At 39.9% G+C, this 19793-nt stretch overlaps 1 protein-coding gene across 1 annotated transcript in view; it reads right to left on the reverse strand.

Moving 5' to 3' along the window:
* The window catches only part of slc6a4b (solute carrier family 6 member 4b), a 50682-nt gene extending 34989 nt beyond the window's left edge, over positions 1–15693 (reverse strand). Inside the window, exons 1-5 of the mRNA XM_072587922.1 lie at positions 15201–15693; positions 11569–11703; positions 7973–8192; positions 6579–6717; positions 5473–5607 (exon numbers count right to left, since the gene is read on the reverse strand). Of these exons, the coding sequence (XP_072444023.1) occupies positions 5473–5607; positions 6579–6717; positions 7973–8192; positions 11569–11703; positions 15201–15606 (1035 nt within the window). The 5' untranslated portion in view covers positions 15607–15693. The remainder of the gene's footprint in view (positions 1–5472; positions 5608–6578; positions 6718–7972; positions 8193–11568; positions 11704–15200) is intronic.
* Between the last annotated feature and the right edge of the window lie 4100 nt (positions 15694–19793).

The raw sequence follows: 19793 nt of genomic DNA on the forward strand, positions 1-19793 counted from the left end.
TTAAACTAAACTGCTCTATGGAGCATCAAGTGGCTCTAAGGATGGTCCCTTTTTAAATAAAGGAAAAAGTTTAAGGGTAGAAAGGATTGGATCATTGTGCCTAATTCCTTTTCCTCAGGCCTTTTAACCTCACCCTTATCGTCAGATGAATTGTGAGCCCTGAGTGCTACTTTTGGTAAAAATACATTGTTGAGGCAAGAGGACAGTTAAACGTCAACTGAATTGCTTTGGAATATATTTGGTCAGACAAGGATAGCAAAATCCCTTCCCAAAAGAACATTACGTTTTTTACAACAATTAACTACTTACATTATCATCACCAGGCTAGCTTTTTAATTGAACTCAAATTTTCTATAGGAAGCAGGGGAATGTGAAGCCATACCCCAAAACATTAGCTTGGAGTTCTGGATTACTTGGTCCAAGAATATTTCCACAATACCATTGCTTCCCCATGTAGTGTCTAGAGGCATCTTCTCTCCAACCCGGAAGGAGAGATTGACGTAAGCTTTAACATCTGGCCTTGTCTGAAATAGGTGTTGCAAGTACTATATTGGTTAACATTGTGGTTTGTTAGTTCAGTTGGTTAGGCAGCTGGTTTGTGCTGGAGAGTAGTTGGCAACAGTGTGGACTCAATTCTCACACCAGCTGAGGTTAACCTCAAGGACTCTCCTTCTCAGTGTTGCTCTTGTCTGGGGTAGGGTGATCCTCAGGTTAAACCACCATCAGTTGTTTCTCTTTAGTAGGAGAGTAGGACTATGGCACCTATACCTTTGGTCGATCATGTGGGGAAAGAGATCCATGAACAGATCAGTTAAGATTATTGTCACTCTTAGAGAAGAGATTGAAAATACACAAATCTAAATGGCATTTAAAAATTAATAAACTTGACTAAATTCTTTGAAATTCCAGTCAGTTCATTGTAAGCCCCGGGTGTTTTCTAAACTGTGTTTTAGTTACATATTTGTTAAATCTTGTATTATAGTTTTGCAATAAAGTGTATTGCTATAAATAAGGGAAGCATTATTGTGTTGGTTATATCAGGTATCATTATGACAAAAAGTGAAATACAACTTTTTTTTTCTATAGAAAATGTAATGTGATGGCCAATGGATTGGATGCATCCGTTTGGAGTCTTTTCTTTTGTTGCAATCTTGTGCAATCACTAATCTCCTCACAGTCTAACTACACAGCTCTATAAATACCTCTGTTCTAATACATCTTTCCAAACTTAAGCATAACAACCACACACCGCACCCCCCCCACCCCCCACCATTGTTTGCTGGTTAAATCTGTTTGCAGTGTTGACCCCATTTTAATGACAGAGGTTTAATTTTTGTAAAATAAGTGGACCTGAATATTTGATCCTCAATTACTTAACTATTAATTTTAAACCAGCAGTACGATAAGATTCTTGCTAAAATGCTTGCTATTTGCTGCAATTGTTCTTTTTGATTTCATTTAAGAGTTGTTTTGCACAGTATACAGCTAAAACCTTACTTATGCTAATGGGCAAAAGCAAGGAAAGTGGACATTGAGAGAACTGTAGTTTTGCAAGTTACTTTGAGTATATAATTAACTTGAAATTCAGATTCAATTTACCTGCAGCTGGGAATTGAATATTGCCGAATTAAAACAGAATATGTTGTGTGGTTAATTGCCAGGAAAGAAAACTGAAGCAGTTATTTTGCAATAGGAATCAGAAATTAAATCAGGTTTTATACTACATTTGGTTTACTAAACTGTCAGATTTGAGGAATATTTTTGAAGTGCAACATCCAAATTTCAGATAGCCAGAACAGACACAATGGACCAAAGTCAGGGGCAGCTGGATAAAACTTTAGTTTGGTCACATTTGAATTATTGTGTGCCGTTCTGGTCACCACACTACAGAAAGGATGTGGAGAGTTTGGAGAGGGTTCAGAATACACTTACCAAGATGTGGCCTGGATTGAAGCGTTTTTGCTATAAAGAGAGGTTGGATTATGCAAGCAGTTGGGATTAGTTTAGAATGGCACCATGGTTGGCATAGACACGGTGGGCTGAAGGGCCTGTTCCTGTGCTATACTGTTTTATGTAAGACATTCTTCTGCAATTTTGTGATTCATTCTCCAGGAACATTGAGGAAACATTCCCTCTAGTTACTGGTCTTAGCAAAATCTGGTTACAGTGTTGCCAGTCCACTCCATAGCAGACTGGCTGTCTCTTTCCACCGACAATTTTTTTCCTCAACTTCCAGAAAATGATATGATTAACAACCTTACAAGAGCACTGCCTGTTCTCAGATACAGCCCAAGATAATTAAGTGCTGGCAGGTTGCTCCACTGTGGAAGCTAATGCACACTTTACAACAGAAGAAGGGTCCTGTTTTCTGTCCACAGATCCTGCCAGACCTGCTGAGTTTCTCCAGCTATCTCTGTTTTGGTTTCACACTTTACCAACATTTATTGGTGACCAGGAGCAGAAATACTGCCAAGTGAAGTTTTGTGAACTAAAGGGAAAATAAGGCTTGAACACAAGGCTTGGTGTTGCTTCAACGTACAGTAACACTGGAAGGTAGATTCTGTTCAAAGAACAAGTGTTTGGGATTGTTGCAATTCACTAGTATCTATGTTGTGATTAGTCAGCTAACTGCCAGCCACATTGTGGGGGTGAAATAATACTCCACATTATGATAATTGTGTGCGTTGGCCTGATTGAATTTCCTGAGATGGAGTTAGATTAATAAAATAAAAGTTGTTATTGGCAAATCTAGATGAAGGAGGAGAAAGGGAGGACTGCAGATGCTGGAGATCAGAGCTTAAAAATGTGTTGCTGGGAAAGCGCAGCAGGTCAGGCAGCATCAAAGGAGAAGGAGAATCGACGTTTCGGGCATAGGCCTGAAGAAGGGCTTATGCCCGAAACGTCGATTCTCTTTCTGCTTTGATGCTGCCTGATCTGCTGCGCTTTTCCAGCAACACATTTTTAAAATCTAGGTGAAGGGCTAAGGCTGGTCATGCTAGACATCACAATGTTTACGAAAAGGGTAGGTAAGGAGACACTATGGCTTTGTTTTAAATGCCTGTCTAATTTTATTGTGTCAGAGGATGGAACAAGTGGGAAATGCATTTAAGAAATTCTCCTCTGGCAGTCTTTAATTACAGAAAGCAAATCTATTATTAAAACGGTCATCATTTTGTAAGAACCACATGAACAAAGGCTGTGTATAAATGAGATGTGTGTTTCAATCTATGATTTGCATTTGTAAGGGTTTCTCTCTTGTTCCGACGGAATAATAAACTCATTTACCTTTTAGAGCTCCCATGCACCCGGGGATGAGTCCCTGTCTGTAGCTAAGGCTGTGGTTAATAAGGGTCCAGCTGTCTGCGAGGATAAGGCACATCATGATTGTGAGAGCAAGCCTGCTACTGCAGCAACCGATAGGGCCAGCATGTTCAATTAGACTTCATTTAATAAATATTGGCAGGAAATTAATACCAACATTGAAAAGGTTCACTTTTCAATGTGCAATGATATCTTGAAGAAGTTGCTGGTGAGTCATGTACGCTGGAACCATTCACCAAAATAAATTTTCACTGATATTTTAAGTTGTAATGATACCAACTATGGAAATTATCAGAAATATGCAGTAGGTTAAGTAGATTTGTGGCATGTTTAAAAAAGTATTGCTTTCCAGTGACTGTGTGTCTCTTGTTTCTGAGCTTGAAGGGCTCAAGAAGTTCCACTCTACGGTCAGGTGGCTAAGAGAGAACGCAGGAACCACTGTGCATTAATGCTAATCTCCAGCCTAGATAAAAGGAGGAGGGTAGAGCCAGCTGGCTAAAAAGATGCCAAAAAAAATGAAGTGATCAATCAGCATCTCACTGTTCCTCAAGAAATGTTAGAAAATACATTATTTGCTTTAATTGAAAAAGGTTTTTTTTGGTCCATCCAAAAAGTAGAACTGGAAGATATGGATTTTTAAAATGTTGGCATTAAGAGAAAGTAATGGGATGAACTGCAATGAGATGATCTGTTCTGATGTGATTTCTATCTATATGGATCCCATATGTAAACCACCATTTTTATGAAGAGAGGTAATTCTGAATGAAAATTAAGGCATGGGGAGGAGTTGCAATAAAATACAAGGAAAGCTCATTTTCTCAACTCCAGTTTTCAATCTTTCTTTCCATTGCAACTTTTTCTTGTTTATTTCTTTCCTTCCTTTATTATTATGACTATAGCTATTACGTTTTGGTGTAATTTCTTATTCTTCATGATCTACAAATACACTGACTGACACAATCTTCTTCTCTTGTAATCTCACTGCATTGAAATCAAGATTTGTTGCTCCATCTCCAACTGTAATTCTTGCCTAATAAATCAGACCACAGGAGGCAGCTCAGAAGTTATGTGATAACCTGGAAAGAATACATATGTGAGCAAAGTAATAGCAAACAAAACACTATGCAGACAGGTATAAAGCAATACAAATGTAGGGACAAGAGGGGAGATGTGCACATTCAACGAGTTTAGAATAACTAAAAATGATATTGAAAGACACCTGAAGCTCTCAGTAGACTTAATACTGAATGGGTGCAGCAAATAAATAGCAAGAAGCTACAAAGTTAATACTAAAGCAGTAGAATAAACATGAAAAGAAGTCAAAGTCAAATTGCACAGTGCGTTTGAACACTGTGTTTAATGTTGGTGACAGAGATAGAAGAAAGGCATTTATTACAGAAGCAAAAACTTGAGGCTGACAGTGAGTTCTGAGAAAATATTGGGCTTTTGAGCTTTCAGTCTGAGAATGAGATATATTACATTGGTGATCTTATTGAGGCATGTGACATAGTTAGCAAAGTAGCTAAATTATTGGGGTAAGTAAGGCAATATAGGTTCAAACAAATAGGTTAAATTTAAAGCTGATCATAGACTTTCTTCACACATGGAGGGATAAACTCATAGAATGAATTTTGAGATAGTGGAGTGAAGGATGGCCCTGAAATCAATTGTAAGACAATTTGGCTATCCCCATTAGGAGTGTTTCTTTATAAATGATACAAATATTAACCAGAATTATCTATGTTCAACAGCCCTTCCACTCTTAATTTGTCCATTCACTCAGGAAGCTATAGGAGATTGAAATCCATGGATGGAACTCTCTCTGGGAATTAATGCATAATTTATTAATATTTTTATTGTATGACTGTCATACTATATCTTTGCTCTTTACTGATATTGAATGGCAAGGTGTTCACCATTTCTGATCCGTTCATGGGAATATAAAATGATGATATTATTTCTGCTGTGCTTTACTTTTGTAGTTGAACTTCTGACACTACAGCTGGAAGGTATTCCAGAAGTAAAAGAAATTATGTATGTACAAAGGGAGTAAGGAGTGAAGAGTTCAAACTGCAGTCTGGTTATAAGGTGCATTTAATACAATTATTTCATAATAATTCATAGCTTTTCTGACTCCTTATATGTACTCACATCTGTGTCTAACAACTTCTTAAAGTTTGGTTTGAGGTAAAAGACCACACCTCGCCATGCACCAGGTAATGTGGCTCCTCTTATCAAAAGGATGAAAAGCACCAGATATGGCAGAGTGGCAGTTACCCAGACTATCTGTAACAGATACAAGATCATTGATTGAATTAACTTGAACATTTCTGTAATGCATGCATCTTGTAATGGATGGGATTTATAAAGACTGAAGTGTGAGGGATGGTGGCTGGGTATGCCTGGAATTGCACATGACTTGCCAATGTGCCAGTTTGCCAGCACCATCCAAGTCCTGCTCCCATTTCCAAGAAGACTGAGTTGGGGCAGAACTGTTACCTCAGAACAAATTAAGGGCTCTATTTTCCTAACATGAGATGGGCCCCACACTGTGGCTAAAATACAGCCAATGAGAGAAAGTGACACCTAGGACTTCCCCTTCTCCACCTGGTACCTGTCGTGTCTGTCCACCCTTGGCTGTGGCCACTGTCCAACAAATGGAAAGGCTGCTTGTCTTCAAGGGCACGTCCGTTTTGAGATACTCTCTTTTTCTGTTTCTCTCACTTTGTAGGCATTGGCAGCTCCCTCCTCAGAGGGTGGGACTACCTTTAAAGCAGCGCTGAAGGGTCTGCTATTTGCCATCCATCATTAAGGGGCCCCCCCCACTATCTTTAATCAAATGTCAACTGTACCCTCTGGACACAAAATTCAAGTTGGCCAACTATTCCCAACCCATTTTGGTGTCAGGACCTGCATTTGATTCTTATGTCAACATCTGATCCCAAATAGAAAATGCAAACCTATTTTGTATCATGCCCCTCTCTAAAGCACATTTTTCTCCACGATAGACCTCTTTTTTTGGAACACAGCTATTCTTGCAATATATTCCTCTTTAACGCAACCCTCTTGGTAATATATTGCATTGTATACATGCCTCTCTTTGACCTGCCCAAATACTGTTAAAAAGCCTGATTTAATATCATTTCACCACATTTGTGTAAGATATCCGAACAATATAAAATTGTTATACTACCTTTTGCACTTTCTATAATGTTGTAAAAAATAAAAACCTTAAGTAGCTTTCTCAGTGAACGAACCTTGCCAGATGTTTTCACTCCCTTCCAGAGGCTGAAGTAAACAATGGTAAATATGACAAAGAGACATAAGAGAAGTTGCCAGCGGATCACACCTACATAATGCAGCCCCTTGGATTTATGAATCTCCAGAACATTCCGTCTAAAAGCAAGAGAAAAAACATAAAGAAGACACACTGCTTAGTATCTACAAAGCAACAGTAGTTAGATTTCAAAAGTAATTAATTTGTCATTGTCATTTTAACAACATTCCTTTCTGACTTAAGAGGGTTGTGGCAATAATTTCCACTGCTGAAGTTGACCACATATATCTAGGCTCAAGCTTCTCAGCAGTCCTCTAGTTGAGTCAAAAAAAACTGGCTATCTAAAATATTTGATCGTCATTTGTGCACTATATCTTACGAACAGTGGCTCCCATGTTTGGCTACATGATAACAGTGAACACAATACTATGAATAAAAATCGAAAGAACTGCGGATGCAGTAAATCAGAAACAAAAACAAAAGTTGCTGGAAAAGTTCAGCAGGTCTGGCAGTATCTGTGAAGAGAAATCAGAGTAAATGTTTCAGGTCCGGTGACCCTTCCTCAGAACTTCCTCAGTTCTGGGGAAGGGTATCCAGACCAGAAACGTTAACTCTGATTTGTCTTCATAGACGCTGCCAGACAATACTCTGGATATCAAACCAGTTACTATGTTATCATGGTAGTATGTTAATCTGCCAAATTGTGGATTTCCCTGTGTGTACAAATATAATTTCTTTTTAAATAGGAAATGAAACTTGTCACATCCCAAGGATATTAATGAAACACCATATAAATGCAATTAGTTCCTGCAAGCTGAACATTTTGGAAATGTCAAAATATTGGCCTTCCAGGAAGTGAGCAACTTATGTATGAACTTCCACTCTGATTTATCGTATTGTCATCAGCGCAGAGATTTCACTCAATGGTTGATATCTCTATACAACATGGTAGCTGTTACCATAATAATTTAGGGATTAGATGCTCTGACTAAAGTGGTCAGTTAGTTGATTATAGCCCACACAACACTTGGCATCTGATAACTGACCTAATCATCCTTTGGCTAGGGGCCAGGATTACATTTCTAATTGGAAAGTGAGCACATAGCTCTGTTGAGTAAAAAGAGACATCCATCTGTTCAACTCTGAAGATTCATATTATAATTAACTTAACAATACTCACAATGATTTATACACATGGAATGACCACTTGTGTGAAAGTTGCCACTGAGTGCAAATGATTGATCATGTTTCATCCCATCTCAACAAAAGGCAACAATTTCCCCTTCTTACCCACACAACCAAATAATTCTCCACCCAAACATTGTGCTTAATTCAGTGTCACCGGTTAAGCACTCACCACTTATTTGCACTTACATGAAAAACTCTTCAGCTGGAGATCTGGAGAAGTTATTCCAAGTGACATTATTCTTGCCAAAGTAGTTGGTGCAGTTGGGTGTATTCCAAGGATTGTCACAGTTTGTCCAGGGCAAAGTGGCCGTGAATGAACAGTAGAAGTAGTAGAGAGCCCAGGATATGATGGTATTGTAGTAAAAAGCAACATACAATGATATGACACAGATTGCATATCCAATCCCTAAAACAAAATAAAAACTGGTAATATGGAGAAGCTCAATTTAGCATTTGAGTAGAAACATGGCACTATTAATGTGGCCTAAGCGACCATTTATAAATTGCTTTGCTTCCAACTGTGGTTTCCAGCCACCTTATTGCTCTATTTTCCATATTACAAAGTCTAACTGTTTGTTGGATTCTAGATACACGAGACCTCTCCTTTCTATACATTAGCAAAAGAAGATCATTAAACATTACTAGTACACAGTCTTACTTTGGTATTTCAATTTCAATACAGAAAATAAAAGACCCAGTTATCTCTTTGTCATAAAAATGACATAGGCCCTAAAAATTCCAATAGGAAATTGGGAAGAAATTCTTCACCCACAGAGTGGTAAAAATGTGGAACATGTTGCTACAAGAAGTAGTTAAGGCAGAGATACATCCAAGGGGAAGACAGATAAGTGAAAAAGAGTTAGGAGAATAAGCTGATGGGGTTAGATGAAGTAACTGGAGGCTTAAACCACTGGACTGAATGGCCTATATCTGGGCTGTCCATTCTCTACTCGTCTGTCTAACTGATCTCTTTATTTTTCCTATAGTTTTTAATTTGCTGCTGATGGTATTAATATGGAAACTCCCCAGAATAGGGGTACTGACACTGGGAGTCCATCATGCTAAAGGTCACATAATGTTTGCAGTGGTAGATGTATCTTGAGAGTTATTCTCATGGAAACATTTGTTAATGTCATCATCTGGCTGAATGATTCATGACATGTTAGCTGGACCACCATTTATTGCCTGTAATTAATTGCCCATGAAAAGGTGATGGTGGGCTTCCTTCTTGAAATGCTGCAGTCCATGTACTGTACGTAGATCCACTGTAAGGGAGGGAATTCTGGGATTTTGAGCCTACAACATTGAAGGAATGGGAATATATTTATAAGTCACAGTGATGAGTGGCTTGGAGGGAATCTCGCAGATGGTGCGGTTCATAACGTATCTGCTGTTCTTGTCCTTGTCCATGAAGTGGTCATGCACTTAGAAGCTATGGTCAAAGGAACTTCAGTGAATTTCTGCACTACATTCTTGTAGATGGTGCACTCTGCTACCACAGAGCATAAGTGATGGAGGGAGTAACTGTTCATGTATGTAGTGCCAATTAAGTGGGCTGCTTTTTCCTGGATGATGTCAAGCTTTTTGAGTGACGGAGTTGCACCCATCCAGAAAAGATATTCCATCACACTCCTGATGTGCCTTGTACATGGTGGACAAGTTTTATGGAGTCAGGAGGTGAGCTATTTACTGCAGTATTCCTAGCCTCTGACCTGCTCTTGTGGCCACTGCATTCATGTAGCCAGTCCAGTTCAATTTCTGGTCAATGGTAACTCCCAGGAGAGTTGAGGATTCAATTATGGTAATGCCATTGAATATCAAGGGATGATGGTTCAATTATTTCTTGTTGGAGATGGTCATTGCCTGGCATTTGTATGGAGCAAATGGTACTTGCCATTTTTAAACCCAAGCCTGGATATTGTTCAGGTCTTGCTGCATTTGGAATGGACTGCTTCAGTATGTGGTGAGTTGTGAAGGAGCTGAACATTGTACAGTCATCAACAAACATCTCCACTTCTGTCCTTATGATACAGAGAAAGTCATCAATGAAGCAGCTGGTAATGTTTGGGCCTATCATATGACCGGAAGGAACTCCTGCAGAAGTGCCTTGGAGCTGAGATAACTGAAAACCAAGCATCTTCCTTTGTGCCAGGTATCACTCTAACCAATGGAATGTTTACCCCTTAGTTCCCATTGACCTTAGTGTTTCTACAGCTCCTTAATGCCACACTTGGTCAAATGCAGCCTTAATGTCAAGGGCAGTCACTTTTACCTCATCTGTTGAATTTGGTTTAGAAGTAGTTAGTTTGCTTGCAACACAATATCATAACTAAAACTTCTGTAAATGTCTATAAATTGGGAGAGAGGACCTGGGTGTCTTTGTGCACCAGTCACTGAAGGTAAGTATGCAGGTGCAGGAGGCAGTAAAGAAGGCAAATGGTATGTTGGCCTTCATTGCAAGAGGTTTTGAGTACAGGAGCAGGGATGTCTTGTTGCAGTTATACAGGGCCTTGGTGAGGCCACACCTTGAATATTATGTGCAGTTTTGGTTTCCTTTTCTGAGGAAGGATGCTCTTGCTCTCAAGAGAATGCAGCAAAGGTTTACCAGGCTGATTCCGAGGATAACAGAACTCAAGTATGAGAAGAGATTGACTAGGTTAGGATTGTTTTGCTGAAGTTCAGATGAATGAGGAGGTAATCTCATAGAGACTTATGAAATTCTAGCAGGACTAAACAGTGTAGATGTAGGGAGGATGTTCCCAGTGGTGGGTGTGGCCAGAACCAGGGGTCACAGTCTGAGGATTGGAGGTAGACCATTTAGGATGGAGATGAGACATTTCTTCACCCAAGAGTGCTGAGCCTGTGGACTTCATTGCCACAGGTAGTAGTTGATGCCAAAACATTTTGAGTGTATTCAAGAGACAAGTAGATATAGCACTTAGGGCTAATGGGAGCAAAGGTTATGGGGAGAAAGCAGGATTCGGCGATTGAGTTGGATGATCAGCCATGATTGGGATGAATAGTGCACCAGGCTTTAAGGGCCAAATAGCCTCCTTCTGCTCCTACCTTCTATGTTTCTCTAATGAAACAGCAGGGCAGTCAGAAATCATTTGTTTCTGTTCTTGTATTTAGGGCTTAACTTTCACTAATGTTGTTTAGAAATTGTATGATTATCAGCCTGCAGCCAAGCCCACTATTTCTGGATGGTTCTCCTTCCCTCTCCCTGCCACATTCTCTAGACCAGGGATGTTGCAGACATATTAATGCCACCATCATCTTCATGGTCAATATGGGCAAGTCAGTACCTTGCAGGATCAACTATAGTATCTTCTAATCTGTGTGACTTCTTTTGAATTTTTCCTTTGCAATTACCCACAAATTAACTTGGGGCATGCTGAGGGATAAATCATTTGGAACTAAAGTACAATACAGATCTAAATTCAGGTTAGTGTTTAGGAAGAGAGTAATTTAGTAGAAACATGACTTATTTTACTCAGTAACAACACTCATGTGCACATTAGAAAGTCTGAGTGGAACTGGAATTTAGATTTTGTTTCACAATTACAGGAAATGTTATCAATTTTTAATTCTTCACAAAAAGTTGTAGTTCTTAAAATCCAGAGTCTGAATTGTTCAGGTTTATAGCCCCTGCAAATACTACTACAATGCCTCAGCTGACTAATTTTTTCAGTTTATTATTTCAGTTCCCTTTTCAATATGACCCTTTTTTTAAAGGATGTTTTGATTTGTCTTATTGATATATGCGATAATGTTGCCTTCACCTTTAAATATTGGACATATCCTCTTCCAAACTGGAATGACGCCAGTCCTCTGGTATTGTCCCAAGGCCAACTCCATGTAGAACAGAGGAATTCCCCCAAACATTGCCATTAATGTGTAGGGGATAAGAAAAGCACCTGAAATTAACCAAAGACCAGTTCTGAAAACAGGTATGAGAAATATTTAGTTACGGATTAAATCTATAAACTCAGGGTCAAATATTCTCATGCGTACTCTGGCTAAATAGGAACTGCCAATGTACAGTTGTAACCGCCCAGCTTCTAATATTCAATGTGCATATAGCAATTGCAATGTATGAATGATATATGCCGATGTATGATGTCACCTACTGTAAAATGCAGTAGGTGAAACACCACCATATAATAACTGGCCCACAGTGCTGTAGCAACTAGGCAATGTGCAATGGCAGGTACACCACTGTCTCAGTGTATAAAGACAAGCATCAGAATTCTCAAAGACAACTAGCCCAACACACGGTGACAATCTCTATAGTGATACCTATCAACTCACCCAAAGGTTTTCCCTGATTAAATGTAACTAGCAATTGCCCAGTGGGCAATGATTATTTTATATGGAGATTTTTTTACAAAAGGTTTGCTAGAATTCATGGTATTATGAGAAAGGTTTTGTCAGCATTATTGAACATGAAGTGTAAAAGAGCCATTTTGAAAGAATTTTGTTTCTGATGCTTGAGTTCATTTTGTTTTTTATCAATACAAACATAGAACAATTTCATTTAGTTTGGTCTGGTCAATGTTTGATTGGGGAACAAATATATTTTTAATTGTTGGTGCCATATTTTGGAATTATTTCTTCTGCAAAGACTCTAATCAGTTACTAAAGACTGGTTTACCTTTGGGATGAGTTCCAAAGGACAACAGTCTCTGCAACTTAGATTTATGAAGTGACAAAGCAGAAGCTTAAAATGTTATGGATTTTTAAAAAAATCTTAAGCAAGAATATAAATGAAAGAGTTCTGATTCTGAAACATTCCCTTCTAATTGATGTGACCATTCCTTTCTGGGCTTTCCAGATTTATAGAGAAGTTTGATTGGAAAGTACATGGACCCAAATTTAGCAACGTGTAGTGCAATCATAATGTTCACTGCTTAGTTCAGGATAAGTTCCCAAGAAAACTGAATGGATTCTGGAGTTTCTATTTGCATATGACATTCAGCCTGGTGCCACCTCAATAGGGAATCTGTTTCAAAATCATCAAAATGAAGCCATCAAACAGACTACAGTGAATCAGGTTGAAGAATTCTCACAGACAACAGTCTAGAAGAAAAATGCATAGATTATAATTAATTTTTCAATCGTGTTACAGAGAGTGAAATGAAGTTTGGAATAAACACCCATAGGATTAAGTAGAAAGTGAAAGGTCAAAGGCAAACATTTTTAAATGTCTATTATTTTATCTTGGAATAGATGGAATGATATTTCACACTTATACAATATTTTATAGGGCCAGAGATATTATTCTGCCCTATTCATCATGGTTAAATAGGAGAAAGTGAGGACTGCAGATGCTGGAGATCAGAGCTGAAAATGTGTTGCTGGAAAAGCGCAGCAGGTCAGGCAGCATCCAAGGAGCAGGAGAATCGACGTTTCGGGCATGAGCCCTTTTCCAGGGCTCATAATGGTTAAATAGAACGGTTTAGCGTCATTCAACGAAACTTAACAGTTTGAATGGCTTTTACAGGAATGTGGAGGAAGTAGACTTCATTTCAAATCACTGATTCTGTGCTTGCTGCTTCTGCAATGAATACTACAGCGGGGAAAATCACGGTGTCACCGACAGTACATCTGGGGACGCCAAGAGTTGCGTCGGTTTTACTCCGAAGCGACTGGGAGTGCAGACAACCGCAAAGCCCGGCCATTGATAAACAGGAAATGCTGGCGTAATTCTGACGGGGATGGCTCACAAGGTCAAAGATGTATAACATTCAATCACATGCAACGATACTTGTCATAGCTGTGGAAAGGAATTCGTTCCATCACCACAACGTGGGACGTGGCCTCCGGAAGGAAACTTTAAGTTTATTAGATGTTACCTACAAACACCAAACTCTCAAAAGCACAAAGTTCCAGCGTAAAAAAAGTATTATTTTTAAGGTGATCTACACATTTCTTTTTGCGGGGTTATTCTTTTCCATCCTACCAATGAAACCTATTATAAGCTTATTACAACTTATTACAGCAATTCCAATATTCACTTCGTGCTGTTTGGGATCTGATTAAGTCTACATCCTGACACCGGTTTCTGGGAACTGTCACCGAGAAAGCCTGAGGGAGGTGGATAGAGTTTAATCTGGGAGCTTTTAAATGCCAAATGAGCCTTTATGTCGTTTGACACTGATTGTCTCTTCAGGGTGAATCCATAAGGTTCACTTCTTATATTTAGTAGATTCGACAAGAATTCGCCTTGTTACCAGTAAGTTACCAGTGCTAAATGTTTTAGTCAATAGTTAGATGCAAGATGCAGTGTCTGCTACCAAGGGGTGCGTATTTACAACACCTCTTTGGGAGTCTCTGTCCGTTTCTTGTGCAGACAAAGGTGATGTGTATGTAGTGTTAGCGAATGTAATACTTCCGTTACTATTTAAACAGACGCCAGTCATCTGGGTTGGGCCACCTTCCTACATTTCCTACTCTTGATATATTCTAAATTTTTTTCAATTCCTTGAACCAATTTAAATAATGCTTCAGCCGTCATGAATCGAACGGACACCCAATTGGCGATTCGTGATATATTTCAGCAGGATCATCAATAATCACTTAGTATCAATTATTAGTCCAGCATTGCTTTCAGTTCCATCTCTCCATTTATCGATCCGTGCTGCCTAACTATCGATCCATCTGTCTGTCCATCAATCTATCCACAAAACTGTACTTTTATGTTCAACCAATCAAACTGATCAAACTGCCCGTTCATTATCTCTGTTCCTCCATCCACCCAGCAACAAAATGTCAGAGCACTATTATGTTATGAATCTCAACATGCCATGATACGTCTTCCCTGTTGCAACGAAATGTTGCTGTGCGGAGCACTAACAGTCCCACATCTTTTTTAAAAAAAAATAGGGTCAGGTGCTAAAGACCAGAAATATTACTAACTTAAAAGTATTTAAACAACGAACTGCATAGATTTCTAGCCAGGAATAAGTGGTGTGAATTGGAAGTTGATCAGTGAGTAGCACAGTAGAGGTGACCAGGCTAAACAGCAAGACTAACAGCAACTAAAATTATCGTTAGAGCTTTGGGAAGCTCCGATTTGCAGCCAATTACATCTTGTGAAAGGAAAGATACCTCGGCAGAAATGTAAGGCTTGTGTTGGACAATAACAGCACCTCCTATGAGGCTGAATATTTTAAAACATCGTTTTAATTTTTTTGTGTATGTTAAAACGGATACAAGTAAAACAAATTACGTACGAAAGTTAAAAGCAATGCTGGGGTGATCTTAAATGATTTAAAATGCACCTAAGAAACCTGTTGAATTTATTAATTACTGAAGGTAAATACTTTATCAGTATAGTAATTTGTTCAGATATATTAATGTAGAAATGTGTTTGCAGAGAGTTTGGTTTGCAGGCCGTTGATCACAAACTTACCACCACCGTTTTGGTAACAGACGTAGGGGAAGCGCCAGACATTGCCCAGATCCACCGCAAACCCAATGACTGACAGCAGGAAGTCCATTTTCTTGCCCCATTTGTCTCTCTGGTCCGGTGTCCGGAACGGCGCCGCTTGGATTTGGGTTCCGTGGGCACCAGGGGCCCCGGGGGACTGGGGCTGCGGGAGTACCGCGTATCCCGGGGAGGAACGGTGCTCACCACAGGCAAAATCATTGTCCCCTAGCGCCACACAATCCCTGACCTTCTTGGCTGGCATGAGGAGCCCGTTCCTTCCCGGGCAAGTCTTGACGCGAGCGTTGGCTGAAGGACTCCCCTTTGGAGTGTCCCTACTTTGGCCAAGGTTCCTGCAATCTCGTGTTTTACTCTCTCTGTCACTTCCCATATGAGCCTCTGACCTGCAAGTCTGTTCACCCAGATACCAAACAGTGTTCTCTTCAAATCTCAATCATCGTCTCCTTTATGTTGGGTAGGAGAGGACTCCAAAAGACCCAAACACAGCAAAAGTTCAAATCCAAATCTATTCGATCCAGCCCCAGCTCTTGCAGCCGTCCCCGGTCGGTAATTAAAAAGCAACAAAAGAGACAAATAAAAACATAGCTTTTTTGCAAATGTACTTAACGGGTTCCCATGACGACGTGACGTCAATCTAAACCATCCAACATCACGGGAACACCTGGGGAAAAAAAATCCTCTGGGCACAATCAGACAGGTGGGACACGAATACTCCCACTGGCTCAAAGTTGCAATTTCAAAAAGAAAACCACAATCAATGCTCAGCTTGTCCCATCAGTAGGTCACTGCAGAGGAATAGTGAGGAAGGAAGGTCCCTGTGACAGTAACTGGGCGTTTAATTCCGCTCTGGTAGAGGGGTGCATCTTCAGAGAGCGCGAACAGGAGGCAGCAAGTGGCCGTGAAGCCAAACCAACATGAGAGCAACGCCACTGAAAGTAACGTTTCGCTTTTGTGTAATCCCTTCAAAAACAAAAGCGCATCTCGGATTCAGTGAGAATTTTTACACTCACTTTCCATGTACCTTGTTTTTGTGTAGGGGTTATCCCTGCTTAGTTTCCACCCACGGCGTTTCAGTTTATTGACGTGCGCAGAATTGTAGGTGTTGTTTTGAGGTGACAAGTGCGTTACCACTTTTCAAAACCATTTCCTTGAGAGATTATCGGGGCGTCTCATCATCGAGACAGGTCCTACATGAATAGATATTGCTGGAAAAGCTCAGCAGGTCTGGCAGCATCTGTGGAGACAAATTTCTGTTTTTGTTTCTGATTTACAGCATCCACAGTTCTTTCGGTTTTTATTTAGGGTCTATTTATATGACCTTTTTACATTACGATAAAAATGCATACTAGATATTTGATATATGGGCGTGCAAAAGCGACTCAGATTAACAAAAATCATTCTTACTTGTAATGATAAAATGAATCTTATCTCGTCGATCTACATATGACTAGCTTTAAATATATAGAGCCAACATTAAATCCCGGTTTGATGGGGTAAAAATTAATTCGAGCTCCCTTTACTTATTGTGGGCTACAAGTCCTGAGTATACAGAATACAACTGATGGCTTGTGAACTCTATTTAAATGTATTTAAAAAGAAAAGTCTATTGTTGCAGAAACGAAATTATGAAGCCCATTAACGATTAGAGCAAGAAAGACAGAGAAACAAATAACTAATAGTTATGGGTAGACACTGGGAGTAGAAAGATTGATGGACGGAGCGTGGAAGGGATTTCAACTGAATACCAAGTGAATATAGCGATTTCTAAACATTAAACATGTATTTTTCGAAATGATATGAAATGAAGTTTTGCTTTGGATATTTTGCAGGCAAATGGAGCGTAGGAGAACCCTAGATTTACGGAATGGCTGCAGCACAGCCATTCGGCCCATCCTGTCCATGCCAGTTACCTGCTTGAGTAACCCAGCTCGTCCCATTGCCCTGTCCTATTTCCTGGCTTTCAACTTCTATTCCTCTTCAGGCCAACAAGTGCTCATCACTGAAATGTTAAAATCTATTTCTCCTCCTCAGCAACAGCTGACACGTTTCAAGTATTCCGGTCCAGGTGACTTTCCACCTGATTAAAAACAAGTTACAACTCCGTGTATTTCGACGGGCTTTGAGTCCCGTCTTAATGTTTCAGGAGTGTTGGTCTGAGTTGCAGATCCGTCCGAATCATAAAGATTTTATTTCCCAGAAATACTGATCAAATGTTCCGGCTTGACAAAATAATATTTTGCATTCTGAATAGTGAAGAGCAAGGTGTCAAAATAAAGAATAATGACCAATCCCTGGTGAAAACCTGGCCATTTAAAATGAAATCACCACACCCAAAGCCAAATCACAACCAGCAGTAGATCCAAAAATATCTCTGAATGCAAGACTTTTACCGTTTAAAACGCCCAGCGAAAAGTTGGTTTTCCGCAAACTATGTTTTATTCATGAAATTTATAAAAGCATTCCACAAAATATTTCCACTTGAAAATCACAAAGAGTGCAATAAAATTAAACTTCTGTCCACGCATTCCCCTCTCTTAATAAATGCTTCAATATAATTGTACTCTTAATAGTCACACTCCAGGTCAGACAGACAGCTTCAGAACAGTCAAAACTATTGCAAGTGCAATAGAATGGATTAAAATCAGACACATTCCGACTGCGGGAATAACTAAGAGTGTCCTAGAAGTGTCCCAAAGTATTGAGGAAAGAATGTAACCGGAATGAACAATTCCGTGACACTGGTACATACTGGACCAATACCCACGTCCCTTTTAAACAATGATGTAAGCGTTTGGATATTAAAACGGTTACTCGGTCCCTGACTTCAAGGTGTATCCTGCACCAAGTCAGCTTCAACGAGACTTTGTTGAACTGTTTGATGACCACCCCCCGCCCCAGTCAGTCACTTTGATTCTCTGAGGGTGCGAGATGGATCAGGATTGGTGGTGAAATCCACCTCCTTTAGCAATCCCTCGCCCCCAGCCAAATACACTCCATCGTTGTTACTGCATTTGCACCGGGTGTATGGAGATTGTAATCTCTTTATTCGGCAGCCAAGCACTTAACATGTTATTAAACAAATAAACCGAGGAACGGTGGAAATGCTCAGCAAGTAGAATGTGGGCGGCACTGCTGCCTCACAGCGCCAGAGACCCGGGTTCAATTCCCGCCTCAGGCAACTGTTCTGTGTGCAGTTTGCACATTCTCTCCGGGTGCTCCCACAGCCCAAAATGTGCAGGTGAGGTGAATTGGCCATGTTAGATGTTGGAGAATGGGTCTGGGTGGGTTGCTCTTCGGAGGGTCAGTGTGGACTTGTTGGGCCGAAGGGCCTGTTTTCCACACTGTAAGTAATCTGTGAATATCACACGAAGGAGAAAAATATTGGTCTTTGCCCCAAACAGTGAAAGGTCCACATTTCAAACACTCCTTCCTCACTTCATTTTCACACGTTCTGGTGCAATCCCTCCTGGCTTTCTTTCCATTCCGATTAAATATTCAGCCTTTCATATTTATGCTGCCATTTGAGAAAAGAATAACAACTTAATTTGATCGCTAGTTCGTTCAGGTCAACCTGCTCCAACACCTTTCTATATATCAAAAAAGGGATTTGTTCATTGTTACCATTGACAAATAATTATTCGAATAAGCGAGAGATTGCAATGGGAAAGAGCGTTGAAAAAAAACGATGCCACTCCTGGAGAATTGAGCCCAGAGTCGGTGTGGTGTCCTCGAAAACTGTGAGGATTCAAATTGGTCATCTTTTTGGTCATTCAGAACCTGTTCAATTCTACCGTTAGCGAAATCTCAAAGCTCCTTGTGAAAGATACAGATCAGGAAAGTCAGAAACCTTCAGGGATCTACATTGTAATTCTTGGCTGTCAAATCTGCAAATTATTTTCACTTTTGAAAAAAACAGAAAACTTAAAATTGCTTTTGTCTCTATGGTGCGTTAACCCTCAAAGCCCTCCAAATGCCCAGATTTGAAACGTGTTTAGGAACAATTTCTCGTCGTTTGTCTGTGCGTGTGTGGCAGAGAAACTGGGTGTGAGAATGACAGAACCGTTCGGGCACTGAGGAGGCCACTCAGCCCACCTGCTCTGGGAGAAACGTCAGACTTGCTGAGTTTCTCCAGCACTTCTCTGTTTCTTTTCGTTGCTATCTCGAGTCTCCAGCATCCGCAGTGCTTTGCTTTAATTAATGAATTACCATCAGAAAAGGCAACAGTAAACGGCGTGTCTTCTCTGTTGATCAGATCAACATTGAAGTAAATCATTCACATCTGACACTTTATCAGAAACTCAGGAAGATTCGTTGTTACTGTTTAATAAATACGGGGTGGATTCTATTTCAAACAATACAATGAGTAATTTGTGGCGGGTATGTTCGTGTATGGGATCATTAGCAAATTTAAAACACAGTAAATGGGTACATGTTAGCCAGGTTCTGTATGTGGTAGAGTGAAAGTCATAAGCTACTGACAAATCCTGGACTGGCTGCCATTTTCCAGGATTACTCATTCTTAAAGCACAAGCTGCCACAGGTCAGCTCAATCCTGAG

This window comes from Chiloscyllium punctatum, chromosome 17, assembly GCF_047496795.1.
Source record: "Chiloscyllium punctatum isolate Juve2018m chromosome 17, sChiPun1.3, whole genome shotgun sequence".
Lineage (NCBI taxonomy): Eukaryota > Metazoa > Chordata > Chondrichthyes > Orectolobiformes > Hemiscylliidae > Chiloscyllium > Chiloscyllium punctatum.